Source organism: Scomber japonicus, chromosome 13, assembly GCF_027409825.1.
Source record: "Scomber japonicus isolate fScoJap1 chromosome 13, fScoJap1.pri, whole genome shotgun sequence".
Classification (NCBI taxonomy): domain Eukaryota; kingdom Metazoa; phylum Chordata; class Actinopteri; order Scombriformes; family Scombridae; genus Scomber; species Scomber japonicus.
This window is the reverse complement of record NC_070590.1, coordinates 23980252-23996915: the sequence shown is the minus strand read 5'-3', so window position 1 is coordinate 23996915 and position 16664 is coordinate 23980252. Positions and strand designations below refer to the sequence as shown.

The window sequence follows — 16664 nt, the reverse complement described above, 5'->3', positions numbered from 1 at the left end:
ACCTAATTGAAGAATTATAAAGGGGTACATTTTTATCATTAGGTTCAGTCATTTCTAATTCTCTATGAAGTAAAATCTAAGGTCTGTCATGTTACTTGAATTGGAAATGCTTAATTAGTCTGATCAACAGATAAAAAAGCTAAATGTATTGTTAATTCTATATCATTCTGCTAGTTGTGTCAGCATTATCACAGTACTTTTTTCATATGATCATTTATGGACCTGTCATTATCTCCCACATCCCACTTTTGGATCCAGACCCAGCCACTGAAAACCACCTTCCTTCCTGTGTATCTACATCAGCGTCCTGGCCCAGGAACACAGTGCAGGACATTGAGGACAACATATCTTCACTCAGGCTAGTGGCATGCCAGCAGTCGTGCCAGTATGCAAGAAGTGGACATCTGTCCGACTTTTGGTTCCCTCTCCTGCAACATAACTGAAGACCACTGCAGGTGATTTGTCTCTGCAAATTTTAATTGAGTGAAGAGAAAGTGATGTGCTGCTTTGGCTGTGCACCTTGTGGGGAGAGAGAGGCAGAGTATCGTTGTCCTGTGTTGCGTGGAATGGTGGGACCCCGTTTCTCCACAGACGGCTGGCTCTCTGTGCTGGGAGATTCCATAGTAGTTTCACTTTCCTCTGTCTTTTTGATAGAGTTGGCGGCTTCTTTCTCTGCAGCTGTTTTCCTGGATTTCTTTTCCCGGTGCCCTGTCTTCCCATCCTTGGGTTTGGTCCGGTCTCTCCTATTGCATGTTGCAAGAAAGCAGAGATGAGCTAGTACATGTGATGGATCAAGGCTGATTAAAAAGCTTTAGTCCTAACATTAGTGTAAATACAGTGAATCATACTTGAAGTTGATGATTTCAAACTTCCTCTCTCGATAGAAGGAGCTCGTGTTCATCATGTACAACAGTATCATATCACAAGCAAAGGCTCCCTGAAAGACAGAAACACATTTGTTACTGGTGATCATGCATCATCCTCTAATAGCACTGTAGGATGGCATTTTTTCAGACTTCAGGCTCACAGTAATAAAACACCAATTATCCACTGACACACCAACAGAATATTTAAATGAATTACTCACTGCACCAAGCAGAGCAACTCCCGAGCCAATGGCAATTATTGTGGGAACAATATTGAATTTCCCAGCCTGCAAAACAAAATCAGGCATTCACTGCAATGACTATTACCGGTGTTACAGCGCACTTGGTGACCCATCAAATTCTATGACCTGCAGTGTTTGAAGAAGTACTTCGATCCTTTACTTGAGTAAAAGTGTCAATACCACAATGGAAAAATACATAATTACAAGTAAAAAATCCTGCATTTAAAATCACACTTAAAGTATTAAAGTAAAGTGTGTACTTTTACTTTAGTACTTTAAGTGAAAAATAGCTACTAACTGTACTTTTAATTAATTAAAGAGTACTTACTCCAACACTGCAGGTCACAGAATCTGATGCGTTACCAAATACAGTGTAACACAGGGATTTGTGTATTTCCCTTAGAGCAAAATATCCAGATCACTGCCATACCTGCCCATTGATCATTATATCGAAACGAATCCCGTACACTTTATACAAAGTGCGATAGGTTTCACCATTTTGATCCTTGTAATACCTGGCATATCTGCAGCATAAGAAATTTTGTTGATATTAAGTTTAAAAGGTAAACAAAACAGAGACGAGGGGCTCATATTACCTCTTGTTAAATGTCTGAGGGGACATACCTGAAGTTGTATCCTGATGTGACAGAGTTGTTCAAGTTCATGTCCAGACGGGTGAAGCTATACTCTGGATTACACTGTGAAGAGTCCTTGTCCAGATCACAGTTCCACTCAATAAGAATACCAACAGAGCCACCCTGATGGACAAAGACAGAGAGTTTGTGAGCATTAGAGCAGGTATAATGATACACACGATGATTACCCTTCATTCTTTAAAACCACAGAGGTGTTTTCTGTCAGGTTAGAGGGAAGGGGAGCTGTGCTGAGAAAGATTAAAAATATTGATGGGAAGACATTCTGACTTGTCATAGTAGGAAAGCGCAGGTGTTTCTAATAATATTAACAACTGCTCTGTTCTATTTACGTGTCCCAGTAATCCCCGACAGTGTGACCGTGAGTCAGCATGCACAATACCAGTACAAAGCAAAAGCAACTTAATAGAGTTCAGACACAATTCGTTTGATCATTTACACCTGAGGTTAAAGTTGCATGTTGGCGTTGGAAAGAGTCATTTACAGAGTAGAGTCGTTAAAAAGAAAAGAAGAAAAGCCATATCTTGTGGCTTTCATCAGCAGGTAAAAATTTTAATGGAGATGTTATCATGTGACCTAAGTCAGAAATTGACTTTTTTAATTAAATTTTTAATTTTATTATTAAGTTTTTTATTTATATGAACATTTATAATCATGTGACTGTCACATGATAACCATTTCCATGACAACTGAGTGAGTTCCAACCCCCACAATATGTGACTGTGTTTTGAACAGCTAAGATGAATTTACTGTAATTCTTAAATGTAATGGTCTTTATGGTCTGTTATTAAATGACAATTTCCTGAGCCTGGAACTGAAATTACTCCCACACACTGTCTTAATTACACTTAGTACCTTAACAGCCATGTCTTGGAAGTCATGTCCAGTCCAGCTGACCAGATCTCCGAGGCGGAAGATGGGGCAGTAAGGATGGTCCTCTTTGTCAAAGGTGCATCTCTTTAGGTAGCTGCCATCGGAGGTGTCAAGGACGTTGGACCTTAGAGGTTAAGATAGAAGACGTGTATCTTATTGTCAGATTTTCAGGAATGGGTCTCATTTTCACACTGACCACCATGAAATGTTTTAAGGGCTTTAAATTGTACAGTTTAGTCAACCCACAGAAAAACAGACAAATAAACCTGTCAATAAATGTAATCACCAAAGTTAAGACTTTTCACGTCCAATGGCAGACAGAAACAGATTAAGAGACACCTGGTCCTGCCAAGTAAGATTCAGAGAATTGTCTCAACTACTCGTATTGGCTTTGACCTTTTGATCTTTATCTTAGGAACTGTTAGGGATTTTTCAATCATTAATATGCACTGGGTCAAACTAGGCTTTGCGGTCATAGCAAGGCTTCACCAAATGTTGGGTTTAGACACTGTCTCCCCTTGAGATAGTGGTAAGCAGTGAATCTGCTCCTTTTGGGGAAACAGGAGGCATTCTGATAGTGTTGCTATAGCAGCCAAGGTCAGATATGTCTTTGACTGTTGGATCTGCCCATATTTGGGCATGGCTCAACCTGTCTGACCAGTCTATCCCCGCAGGACAGAAACTTCAGAATTGAAGGAAGCATCAGAACGTAACGTGTACTGATCATTCATTCACTTCTCCTTGATCAAGAAAATAAACCTTTTCAATACAAGACATCCTGCACTCCTGTCTACTCTCTCCATTGATGTATGTATAATTAAAATCTCTATCAGGAACCATTCCTGTTTAACATGACAAAAGCCCCAACACACTGTTTTATGATCCCATACACCATTTTTCTGACTGAACAGCAAGCTAAGATGTGCAGAATCTGTCAGGATACACAGCGCTTGGTATTCAATCTCTACTGACTTTCAGATTTTCGACATTAAGGTCAATTATGATCTAATCACACATCACACAACTTGTAGCCAATTAAATTGGAAGTGTATGTATCACGGTGCTCGAAAACATGAATATACTGCCAACTGTGAATCCTCCTTAGAGTTTGAGTTACCGGACTTAAAAGCTGCAGCTTGACAATCAGATGTGACTACAGCATTACATGCTCCGACTTGAGAGGACTGAGTGCAGCAGAGTGCAGCTTCATATGTCACACTGTAAGACATGTAGTGTTGCCAGCCATTTCAAGTAGTGCCCATTAACAAGGATTTGTATTATCTGCCAGTTCCCCTTAAGCCTGAACATATCATAGATTAGTGAGGAAACATAAGAGAGATGGCTGTGTAATTAGAGTAAGATCCTGACTGATGAATTAGCAATGGTTTGTGGTTTCTCTTTGCTTTCCTGCAGGAGTTGAACAGGCGACAGCAGGACAGGCAACAGTACAGCTCCCCGGGCTAGCCCCATCTGATCTGACACCTGTCCATGGCAAGGCCTGCTGTCAAGGACATCTCAGATGACTGTTTCACTGTCTCACCGAGTGCAGTGCACAGGCCAGTATAAATAGAAGGCTTTCTGCACCCTAAAGTTATTTAAAGCAGCCATTGGGACATGTATATCCCCTGCCCACTCAGTGATCTATGTCACCATGTCTTGAAACCATAAGCACACCACCAATCAGCACCACTTAAAGCCACTTACTTGGAGAATTCAAACTTTGGAAAGCGGATGAAATTCTTGATGTAGATGGTGAAATTTTCAGCTTCACTCAGCATAGGCTCTCTGGAAATGAAAGAGACGTGCAGCTGTTTTGAAAAAAAACAGAAACAAATGTGGCTGCCAGGGTGTTTTAGTAATAAATAGAACCTGTGAAATGTCTCGGTCCCTGTGAGGTATCAGAGTGAGTGTGAATGTAGTGGTACAAAATGGCACATTTCCAAATGTTTTGCAGAGGAAGGAGAGATTCTCACGAGGGTCTCTTGCTGTATTCAACAGGACACCAGGCTTGAATCTCACAGGTGCCTGTGCTGTTTATACACAACCCGGTCTTGATTCCTGAAAGAGAGAACAAAGATTCCTGTTAGGTGAGGCTTAGAGAGAGTTTATTCCTAAATAAGACAAACTGGAATACTTACATAATGAATCATACATAACAATCATGTATTAGAGTGTGTTGTTGAAACAATAAAATACAAGAGAGTGATTAAAATGTAATGACTTTGTGAATAACCAAACTACAACATTTTTGATTTATGTGTTTATTATAAATAAATAATACTATTATTCTTTGTATCATTCAGAGCACAGAATAGATTTTTCAGTGACCAACCTAGATGAATATGTAACATATAATTGAGGCTAAAACATGAAAAAATATTTACAGCTGGAACTTTTCATATGACTGCAGTGCATTAACTGCTCCTCACCATGGCCAGCTATTACAGGCTCTCCCTCCACGCAGTCATCATCACTGAGACATCGTCCGCTTGGCACCTTGAAACTCTGCGAGAGGCAGAAGATATGCTCCTGCATTTGAAAATCTGTCACGGTGTTAAACTCAGATTATCAGGATGCTCACAGTGTGTTTAAGAATGAGCTCACCTCAGCACAGACCCCCAGCTTCTGATTGGGGGTCTCAATGTAATTTGTTACTATGAAGAACACCTGCTCGCCCTACAAAATCAGATTAGGTCCAGATAGTAAGAGGAAGAAGGAAAAGGTTAAACAAATTAGACTCCTGAGAAGTTCAATACTGTTAAATCTGTTCAGACTGATGCTGAGGCTAATGATATCCACCAAGACAGACGCTCAATGGTCTCATTATCTCTCTTGACAGCCTAATTGTCAATTGTGACATTGATGTTGTTACTATGTAAACTGGGATTGTCTTTTTTTTTTAATGAATTAAATGGACATATACGCTTACATTTGGGGGTATGACATAGTCCTCAGCACTCCAGAGGTGGAGCCCTGTCTCAGAGTTGTTGGTCAGTGTAACACCTTTAAGCTTGGTGATGACGGAGGTCTGGATGGCCTCTTCTTTCTCCTGGTACCCTTTCCTCACCACAAACACCCACCTGAAAAATCCATCAAAACTTCAGGATTTTCAGTGGATTACAGACTCATACTGAATAACTTCATTTTTCATGTCAGTGTGATAGTTGTGATCCCTTGTTGAGCAGCCTGTTTGTAACTAAGTGGTCTGCGTTGACAGCACATATAACTAATAATTAAGTGCGTTAACAAGTATGTGGCTGATGAAAGGAGCAATGTGTGAGTGTTTTAAATATCATAGAGCATTTTATGCATCTCCACTGAAAATATAATGACCTTTTGCACACACACACACAGGCAAGTGGGGGTGACAGCAGCATTAAGTTCAGATAATGCACAAAAATACCACAAAGTTGACATGGCAATACAAGCCAGTGCACATGAACATGACCAGCTCTCCATAAGACACAGTAGATGTCACAGAGCCAAATATGATATAGTCACACTGCACACACTAAATCTGTCTTCTCACAGTTGGTCTTAACTTTCACAAACAGGTAACGTTAATGTCAAAGCAGACACTAGTGTTAGCCCTGTCCTGCCAGTCACCTGCTTAGTTTTCATCATTTCTCTTACATACATCAGTATGACATCATACAGTGAGGGGTGGGATAAAATTACCTCCTCTCTGTACAGCAATTTGAGACATTAATGATTTGAGAGATACAAACCCTTTCTGAGAGACAACACATATCCAAATTGAAAGACAGCAATGCAGCGCTGCCACTTTAACACCAGTAACCAAGTTAAAAAACCTTCGGCAAGCTCAACTATTTTTAACTTTGTGAATCACTTTCTAAAAGGTTACTTTATCCAATGCATAGCACGCTTGAAAAATAGGGGCATGCAATGCACCTCACCCGATTATGTATCCCAGCACGGCCAGCTGGTAGAGTCTAAATAATATTCCTATTCTCTTGTTTTCAGCGATGACATATTTCTCTGTCTTGTAGTTGAGGAGAGAAAACATGAAGCCTCCCCAGCCAGCCATTCCTCCCGCACAGTGAGTCCGACTGACACAGACAGACTGCAGCTCCCAGCTCATACAGCTGCTTCACTTGTCATGTAATGGGCAAACCCATTGAGAGAGGGGCTGCAAACACTGCTGACCACACACTACTTTCTCTGAAAGACGACAACATGACATCTGAAGGGAGTATCAAAATTATGTTTGTTAGTGAATCAGATTCATTTTCACTGACATCAATTTGGATCAATTTGGGAGTGTGACAAAACTTTGCAGGCTGGTGGAAGAAGTACTCATATCCTTTACTTCAGCAGAAATATCAGTTCCATTTGTAAAATACTTCATTACAAGTAAAATCCTGCATTTAGGAAGTATAGAAGTATTGCCAGCTACACAAAGAGATACACAAAGACACACAAATACACACAAATGTTGTTTGTGAACTGATATAATATGATATAATATAAATTAATATAATATAATATAAATTAATATCATTTATTGTTTTCTGTATGTATGCATTTCAATTAGAAAAGTAACTAAAACTGTCAAATAATTGAATCATAGTGTAGTAGACATATCAAGTAGCATAATATGAAAATATCAGGTAAAGTATGGTGTGGTGGTATGGTGATGGAGGCATGCAAGTTATGATAAAGCTGGTGTAAATGTTTTTTTGTTTTTTAAAGAGCTTTGTAGTAATTGTACATTTTTCAGGAAGCAAGTGTTTACCATAACCCCTAACCCTCACCAACAGAAACCCAACTACAGTATAAAGGCATAAAGTGATGATGAAAATGTGACACATATATCTTGATTTGTTAATAATTGTTTTGTTTTTACTACATATAATATGCCATACTATAATGCAATACATGTGTAGACATATGTATAGTCCTATGTTTTTCTTTTTTCATCTTGATCTGTCTTTTTAATAACACCAAAAACTCCCCTCACTGCAAACTTAATTTTTTCATTTACCTTTAATTTCCATGGAACCAATCACGTTTCCATGCCATGTTCATCAGCTGTCTGATACTGTGTGGCCTCCAGAAATGGCTTCACATTATCTGGCAGGGTGAGTTGCTGAGTAGAGAGTCTTGCCTAAAAACAGAGGACCTGTCCTGTATCATTATTATGAATGTTAACATGTTTTTAGGCTTCTACTGACCTGGTGAAACACTTGATGCATCTAATGCATTAAACTCACCTCCATATTATCATCTAGGTTAGTGCCTATTGCAGACATTTTATTGTATACCTGGATACCTGGTATCAGTTATCCAGGCAATTCAATACAACCATCTTTAGAAATATACCCAGCGAGAGCAAAACATTTATTTGAGGTATTAGAACTGGGTTTTTAAATAGGTATATGTAAAGATTAAATTATGATACAGGATTTGTCTTAGTATATATACTTTGCTGCTCCCATACAGTATTTGAAAAATAACTAATAGGCAGTAAACCCCAGGCTTTGGGCCTCAGCATTTAGCAAGTTAAACAGCTCTTTGTGTGAAATGAAAATATGTGATTCTTTATGTGAGGTACATCACTTTTTCCATACAGTCCTCAGTGTCAGTTTATTGCAAATGCAGAACACCACAAACTCAGTCCTGAGGATCTGCAGAGCAGTCACTGTGGACTAGAAATGTTATCTATTCAATAATGTAAGAAAAACACAGCTCTACAGAGGTCCTGCTGATCTTCACTTATACATAAATAAAAGCAATGCAACCAACATGGGCTGGATTGTGTAAACTACTGGTAAGATAGTGACCTCTAGTGGTCGTTTCACTTTCAATTGATGGCCTTTCAATTCTTGCAACCTACCTGACACTCCTTTTCAGACAGGCTTCAGTTTGTAGACAACTGGAGTTATTCATAACACCTTGATCTATGAGAGTGTAAGAATAAATAAGAGCAGTAATCTGTAAAACTGAACAGGAAAACCTGCAAGTCCATATACATGACAGGGCTCTGGATTTTACTAAATATAAACCGCTCAAATTTAGCCTATTCTTGTCAAAGCACTTCAGCAATTTAAGATTGGTGCAGTTAAACCAACTGAATTTATTTTGTAAATACATGTAGAGTTTTATATTGCTTGTTAAATGTGAAAAGCATTAAATTCGACAAAATTATAAATGTTTGTATGGCATAGTATAAATGCCCAACCAAATTTTAAAGTCCATCATTGACTCTTAATTTAACAGTGTACTTTAAGTGATATAAATTCATTTGAAGGAACATTGGTAGCCGAATTCTAAAATGGCACCATTACAAAAAAATAAAAGTTCACATTTTATACAACTGTATTAAAAAAAAGAAACACCATAAAATTAAATCTCTCATCTTTTATTATTGGGTTTGGTCATGTAAATCAAGTAAAAACATTGAATCATTTATTGACCACCCCTCAGACGCAGGACAAGGTGAAGGGTGGACTCTTTCTGGATGTTGTAGTCGGAGAGGGTGCGGCCATCTTCCAGCTGCTTGCCAGCAAAGATCAGCCTCTGCTGGTCGGGGGGAATGCCTTCCTTGTCCTGGATCTTGGCCTTGACATTCTCAATAGTGTCGCTGGGCTCAACCTCCAGGGTGATGGTCTTGCCAGTAAGGGTCTTCACAAAGATCTGCATACCACCCCTCAGACGCAGGACAAGGTGGAGAGTGGACTCTTTCTGGATGTTGTAGTCGGAGAGGGTGCGCCCATCTTCAAGCTGCTTGCCAGCAAAGATCAGCCTCTGCTGGTCGGGGGGAATGCCTTCCTTGTCCTGGATCTTGGCCTTGACATTCTCAATAGTGTCGCTGGGCTCGACCTCCAGGGTGATGGTCTTGCCAGTAAGGGTCTTCACAAAGATCTGCATACCACCCCTCAGACGCAGGACAAGATGGAGGGTGGACTCTTTCTGGATGTTGTAGTCAGAGAGGGTGCGGCCATCTTCCAGCTGCTTGCCAGCAAAGATCAGCCTCTGCTGGTCGGGGGGAATGCCTTCCTTGTCCTGGATCTTGGCCTTGACATTCTCAATGGTGTCACTGGGCTCGACCTCAAGGGTGATGGTCTTACCAGTAAGGGTCTTCACAAAGATCTGCATGTTTAGACCTATGAAAAATGACAGATCCACATTACAAATACTTTCATTTGAGATGGCCTACAGCAAGAATTACTTTGTATGCTTAACACATTAACCAAGAAGGTGCGAAATTCATTTCACCATCCTACTATGAAGTAGTGTATAGCAAATTCTTAATATAACATCTCAATATGTGGTTGTCAATAAAGGATTTCCGGTTAACATTTTTTTTTAAATCATTTGATACATACAACATCTTTATATACCACCACCGTTAAGGTATATTAGTAATTATTTTATTTTCTCATGAGCGATAATAGAGGTGAGTCTTACTGTACTCTCATGAATATACTGGTAGGAAGCCGGTGTTTCGAGCACCAGCGCCATTTTAAAATAAGCCATTGTTGTTTGCCTTCGTTTTGTTCAGCTAACGTTACCCAGTAATGGACGACACAGCTAGAAATGTTGTACTATTGTTACCAGTTACCTAACCTTAGCAGATGTTTTCCATGTTATGGTGGTGTTCAAGTCGACATAAAATATTATTCGTGAAAATGGTTGACAACACTGACATTATTAATTTAACCTAGCAACGTAATAGGATGTTGTGGTTGCTAGCTATGCTTCACAGCTGCTACCTAGCTGCTCAAAAGGGACAAAAGCGACACTAGATAAAATATATGAAAGCTACACATTGGTGTCAAAACAGAAACAGATCAAATGGAATATTACTGGTAGAAAAAATACAAGTAAAAACGAACGTACTTACAATTTGTTTAGGTTTCACGTCCGGCTTCCCCTCAGAAACACCGCCCTCTGACTGCAGTTGCCAAGGGGACGGGGTAATTTATACTGCATACGTCATCGAGCAATATCCATGCGCTTTTGAAAATAGTTCCTGGTTCTAGCTTTATAAATGGGTAAAAACCATAGACTACTCTATATAAATAATCTTTACATTCATTCCACTGTTAAAATATTGAGTTTAGTTGACTCAATGCAGGCACATATATATGTGTCATATACATGAAACTACACCGACAATAATAGTTTGTTTACAAAATGAAATGGGGAATTAGGGAATTACTTGGCGGAAGAAAAATCCTCTGACAATTAATGTAAGCAAACAATTTAAGCCGTAATGCAAACGCAAATACCCAGGTGGTAACTAAATAAATTCCTACTGCAATATAAATATAAAACTAGCTGGACCTTTTACAATTATTAGTCCTAAAATCTTTCTTTAACATAGCCCGGGGGATACTTGCTTCAGTAATTGTATTGTGAAGCCCTTCACAATACAATTGTTTGGGGCTCTAAAGTGCACAAAGGATGAATTGACACATGACTGGCAACAAATTAAGACAATCGCGTGAAGCAGTTAAGAAGCTCCTGACCCAAGTGGTATATAATCAAGCCGTAAGTAGGTCATTAGTGTGCTAACTAATTAATCAGTTTTTCTTAAAAAGGGTTACCGGCTGTTGTGATAACAGAGGTTACCACTGATCCTTCTAGCTGTATCAACCAGGTAGCCTATAAATAGTGCGGAATAATGATACCAAACAAGATTAATGATATGGATTAATGAGCAACAAAACCAAGTATGTAATTTGACTGAAATTGAAGCAATGCTAATCCAAGTCGGACCATGCTGTATGATTCATGCAGTGTTAAAAAAGTGTTTGTAACTGGCTAAACAGGTCAAGAGCCTGATACTGTTTTGGCCAGCACTAGAGCAGGCAATCACCTACAGATTATAAAACAGGCCCACATGCTACACATACTAGCTAGATTTTTAATTGCCCTTGTTCTGTCAAAATGCAGCTTTCCTGTGAAGTTGAATATGTATGAAGCAGGTTGTTGTCTGAATTTATAAGTGGCATGTTTTATGTACTTGTTCATTCTCCTCCTGCCATGCACAAACTGAGAGCAGCTTGTCAAATCAGCAGCACTATGAGATAAATTCCTGTGGCAGGATAAACAGCTGACACCCGATTATCCAGATAACAATGTTGAGCCAGTTTAGTTTTGGATTAGATGGTAAATGCTGCAGCACAATCCTTGTGCAACTCATAATCCACACTACACTCCTCATTGGAGACTGCAGTATCTTCCCTAATCTCAGCCTTTCTCCTCAAGTAAAACATAGTTTAAGGTCTAAATGCTGGAGCACCAAATTTGACCTGAATTGTCACTATATATTAAAAAAAAAGTTTAATTACCTGCCACTGGTTCTTGCTGATGTTTTGATGTCTTCCTAAACTTAAACACATATGTGGGTTTTTAAAAAAATCCCTCACATGTTCAAATCATCCAGCTACAGCATTTTGAAAGACGTGGGTTCCTTTGTGCCTGCTGACCTCCAGGACATAAAACGGCATGTTTGTATTGAAATCTGATGTGAACATGCTGTACCTTCCCTCCTTCAGTAATACAAACATTCATCACTTTCTCTCAAGGAACCCACAAATTCACACAGTAAACTGTTACAGCCGAGGATAAAAAACTGCATAGTTAAGCACATTTTCTTCTTTCCTTAAGCTGAAAACAATTTCAGTCTTAGTGAAAGAGTTTCTTTATTCTGTACAGTTTGCACGTGCCAGGACCAAACCTTTGATGATGTCACCAAATAGCACCCTGCCATCCATCTGTGAATTAAAATCGAATCATTTCCCCCTGTAAGCTAACACTCTTGTGCCAGATACAAAGCACATCTTTGACCCTCTGAGGGACTGATGTTGATACTTGAATTAACTTTTTGGACCAATTTTGGAGATCAGCACTTCTGGCTTGTTTACCCTTTCCCCCCTCATCCTCTTTCTATGTAACACACCCCATATTCAACAATAGATGGCGCCACATCTTCATTGATACAAATCCCATTAATCCATGTGTTCTGTAGACTCAGAAACTGCTTTGCTCTTCAGTTTTACATTCAACCAGGTTGTTCACAGTTTGTAGTAGATCTACTAGTCAACTAGTACTACTGGGTGTAGAGGGCAGTAAGACCACCTTTAAGACTTTAGCATTTAGACAAACAATAATCCAATTTAATGCAGCTAAAGGCTAATAGTATGTTACAAAAATCAGGTCCAAGTAAAAACTACTAGTTCCTGCTCATAATTTAATTAAGTGATTACATTCAAGTTTTCTTTATTGTCATTTCTTAGTACTAGCAGTAAAAAGTGAAGTGAAATTCCAAAAACAGTGTACTTGCAGAATCAAATGATTTGAACATTCTTAATTACTAAAAACACAAGATAACTAAAAAATATATACATAGCAATATGTTAAGAAAATTCCCGAAACATAATTTAAAGGAATTATATAAACACACAGGCAAGTACACACATTTATGAAAAGTCTTAAAATAGCAGCAAAGACAAACCTGTGGTAGCGCAGTTAATTTGCATTTCTGATGCAGTTTGGAGATATAGCACTTCAAGTCCATTGAGGGATGGGGGAGTTGCAGGTACCTGTGTCCACATCCAGCAATGGCAGCTACTCCACCAGCTGTTGTTGTCTATGAATTACTCTACTTGACATAATAAATTCTGGTTTTGTTACCTTTCTACACACTAAGCGGCTTGCATATATTTAATAACTGAAGCTAGATGTTAAATTGATAGAAATGGCCTGTAGAATTGTACATAATGTAATAATATGGACAGAAGTCACTCATCAGTAGTTGTACATTTTCTCCAGCAGTTTGTAATTTGCTTTAGACGCCACTAGGTGTCACTAGACTCCAACTAGTCAACACTGATGTTACTGGAAATGACAAACATAACCCTGTGATGCTGTTTTTATATTGGTTATAAGAACCTCTCTTCCTAATGATTTTGTACTGTAATAAGTCTAAGTAAGATACTTCAAGTCTTCCACAGACATTAATGAAACCAATATATTTATACTAATGTTATTGACTAAGGATGAAAAGTTAAGGCACTTCAAGTGTGATTTGTACTAATGGTGTAGAGTATTAGTGTCTAACAAACTGAGCTAATGAGCCTCACTATATATTTTCAGTTTTTATTCACCTAGTTTCCTCTCATTTGCTCTAACCTAGCAATACCATAAACTAGAATTGCTGCTTATAGTTAAGAGCTTACTACACCATTAGTAGGAAGAAAAACAAAACACCTGTGGCTCACTTGTGCATCCATTACCCTCCCCACTGCAGGTGAAACTAAAGTTAGCATTCAAAGATTCATTACCATTTTTCAGAAACTGTGTTGCTATAAAAACCCATAAACCCTGTGTCCTGTTATTATAACATCTGATCACTGAAATGGGACAAAGAATTAATGACACAAGTTACTTAAGTTTCAACCTTTATTAAATGAGGTGCATTGAACTTTTGGTCACGTAAAAGTTTGTCAACTTAGTAATACAGCATGTATATCATGTCATACATAGCACATTAATTTGAGGAACATAAAGTTAAGAACATGGAATCATGATTCACTTTTACTGCCCGCCCCTCAGACGCAGGACAAGATGGAGAGTGGACTCTTTCTGGATGTTGTAGTCGGAGAGGGTGCGGCCATCTTCCAGCTGCTTGCCAGCAAAGATCAGCCTCTGCTGGTCGGGGGGAATACCTTCCTTGTCCTGGATCTTGGCCTTGACGTTCTCAATGGTGTCGCTGGGCTCGACCTCCAGGGTGATGGTCTTACCAGTGAGGGTCTTCACAAAGATCTGCATACCGCCCCTCAGACGCAGGACAAGATGGAGAGTGGACTCTTTCTGGATGTTGTAGTCGGAGAGGGTGCGGCCATCTTCCAGCTGCTTGCCAGCAAAGATCAGCCTCTGCTGGTCGGGGGGAATGCCTTCCTTGTCCTGGATCTTGGCCTTGACGTTCTCAATGGTGTCGCTGGGCTCGACCTCCAGGGTGATGGTCTTACCAGTGAGGGTCTTGACGAAGATCTGCATACCGCCCCTCAGGCGCAGGACAAGGTGAAGGGTGGACTCTTTCTGGATGTTGTAGTCGGAGAGGGTGCGGCCATCTTCCAGCTGCTTGCCAGCAAAGATCAGCCTCTGCTGGTCGGGGGGAATGCCTTCCTTGTCCTGGATCTTGGCCTTGACGTTCTCAATGGTGTCACTGGGCTCGACCTCCAGGGTGATGGTCTTACCAGTGAGGGTCTTCACAAAGATCTGCATACCACCCCTCAGACGCAGGACAAGATGGAGAGTGGACTCTTTCTGGATGTTGTAGTCAGAGAGGGTGCGGCCATCTTCCAGCTGCTTGCCAGCAAAGATCAGCCTCTGCTGGTCGGGGGGAATGCCTTCCTTGTCCTGGATCTTGGCCTTGACATTCTCAATGGTGTCACTGGGCTCGACCTCAAGGGTGATGGTCTTACCAGTGAGGGTCTTCACAAAGATCTGCATACCGCCCCTCAGACGCAGGACAAGATGGAGGGTGGACTCTTTCTGGATGTTGTAGTCGGAGAGGGTGCGGCCATCTTCCAGCTGCTTGCCAGCAAAGATCAGCCTCTGCTGGTCGGGGGGAATGCCTTCCTTGTCCTGGATCTTGGCCTTGACGTTCTCAATAGTGTCGCTGGGCTCGACCTCCAGGGTGATGGTCTTACCAGTGAGGGTCTTCACAAAGATTTGCATACCGCCCCTCAGACGCAGGACAAGATGGAGGGTGGACTCTTTCTGGATGTTGTAGTCGGAGAGGGTGCGGCCATCTTCAAGCTGCTTGCCAGCAAAGATCAGCCTCTGCTGGTCGGGGGGAATGCCTTCCTTGTCCTGGATCTTGGCTTTGACGTTCTCAATAGTGTCGCTGGGCTCGACCTCAAGAGTGATGGTCTTGCCAGTAAGGGTCTTCACAAAGATCTGCATACCGCCCCTCAGACGCAGGACAAGATGGAGGGTGGACTCTTTCTGGATGTTGTAGTCGGAGAGGGTGCGGCCATCTTCCAGCTGCTTGCCAGCAAAGATCAGCCTCTGCTGGTCGGGGGGAATGCCTTCCTTGTCCTGGATCTTGGCCTTGACATTCTCAATGGTGTCGCTGGGCTCGACCTCAAGAGTGATGGTCTTGCCAGTAAGGGTCTTCACAAAGATCTGCATGTTTGCACCTATAGAGAATTCAGATACAATAAATTAGGTATTACAGTAACACAACACCAATAATAATAATAATAATAATAATAATAATAATAAAAATAATATTGAAAAAAATGTTACTAAAAAAAAAAAAACGTATTGGTAATAATAGTTCAGTATTATTTACAACTAATTAGATGATTTTGAGGTACCTTTTAAATTAATAGAGTCTAAAACCCTTACTACTCTAAACTTATAAATGGACGTTAAAATAAAACAGATTTAATTAAAAGCTGGATCATTCATCATAAAAAAAGAGAAATTAAATACTGCTGAATGAGGACAGCTGTCGGCAGCTGAGCAGCCATTCCAGTCCGAGCGCCATTTTGAGATCATATTGACCTGCCTTTTGTTCGGCTAATGGACGACACTGGAAATGTCGAGTCACTGCTCAAGCTAACATCAGCTAACCTTAAAGCACTGTCGACGACGATGTCTCACCGAAACCATTGTTTGACATTAAAGTACATGATCGACTCATAAAAATTTAATGTAGCCAAAATACGTAATTTTATATAATATGTATAGTTAATTTAAGGCAGATATCTACCACTGTTAACGTTAGCCAATGTTATTTTCCTCTGAGGGAAGGCTTTAAAATTGAGGTGCATTTCGCCAAACACGATATTAACACGTCCTATTTATCGGCAGTTTAAACTTTTAACAATCACAAAGCTTTTTAAACGAAATATTTATACTTACAGTCTAGATGCGCAGTGAAATTTTCTGTTGTTTTTCTTTACCGAGCTTTCTCCTCGCTAACTTCCGCTGTAGATCTACTGCAGTACACACAACACTGTATTATATACCGGAGTTTGTACACG

At 40.0% G+C, this 16664-nt stretch overlaps 2 protein-coding genes across 4 annotated transcripts; both read right to left on the bottom strand.

The window, feature by feature from the left end:
- Positions 1–474: 474 nt before the first annotated feature.
- Positions 475–6682, bottom strand: p2rx5 (purinergic receptor P2X, ligand-gated ion channel, 5). Its single transcript, XM_053331026.1, has 12 exons — positions 6552–6682; positions 5564–5714; positions 5239–5310; positions 5064–5139; positions 4608–4692; positions 4339–4419; positions 2617–2758; positions 1733–1866; positions 1539–1632; positions 1088–1153; positions 849–937; positions 475–743 (listed from the first exon to the last, which is right to left on the bottom strand). The coding sequence occupies exons 1-12, from the start codon at positions 6680–6682 to the stop codon at positions 476–478; spliced, it is 1389 nt and encodes a 462-aa protein (XP_053187001.1). The 3' UTR covers position 475.
- Positions 6683–9000: 2318 nt separating this feature from the next.
- Positions 9001–16627, bottom strand: ubb (ubiquitin B). 3 transcript variants are annotated; one of them, XM_053331030.1, is made up of 3 exons: positions 16543–16627; positions 14210–15812; positions 9001–9754 (listed from the first exon to the last, which is right to left on the bottom strand). In XM_053331030.1, exons 2-3 carry the CDS (start codon positions 15802–15804, stop codon positions 9064–9066), a joined length of 2286 nt encoding a protein of 761 aa, XP_053187005.1. In that variant the 5' UTR covers positions 15805–15812; positions 16543–16627; the 3' UTR covers positions 9001–9063. The 3 variants fall into 3 exon arrangements, with proteins under 3 accessions (XP_053187005.1, XP_053187003.1, XP_053187004.1); XM_053331028.1 differs by lacking the exons at positions 14210–15812; positions 16543–16627 and adding an exon at positions 10502–10569 and having other exon boundaries at positions 9001–9761; XM_053331029.1 differs by lacking the exons at positions 14210–15812; positions 16543–16627 and adding an exon at positions 10498–10532 and having other exon boundaries at positions 9001–9761.
- Between the last annotated feature and the right edge of the window lie 37 nt (positions 16628–16664).

Coding starts and splice junctions, on each gene's coding strand:
- ubb (XM_053331030.1), bottom strand. CDS start 15,804: ATGCAGATCTTTGTGAAGACCCTTACTGGCAAGACCATCACTCTTGAG. Junction 9,755..14,209: donor GTCCTGCGTCTGAGGGGCGG/GCAGTAAAAGTG, acceptor CATAGGTCTAAA/CATGCAGATCTTTGTGAAGA.
- p2rx5 (XM_053331026.1), bottom strand. CDS start 6,682: ATGGCTGGCTGGGGAGGCTTCATGTTTTCTCTCCTCAACTACAAGACA. Junction 5,140..5,238: donor AGCTGGGGGTCTGTGCTGAG/GTGAGCTCATTC, acceptor TGCCTCTCGCAG/AGTTTCAAGGTGCCAAGCGG. Junction 1,867..2,616: donor TCCAAGACATGGCTGTTAAG/GTACTAAGTGTA, acceptor TTTGTCCATCAG/GGTGGCTCTGTTGGTATTCT.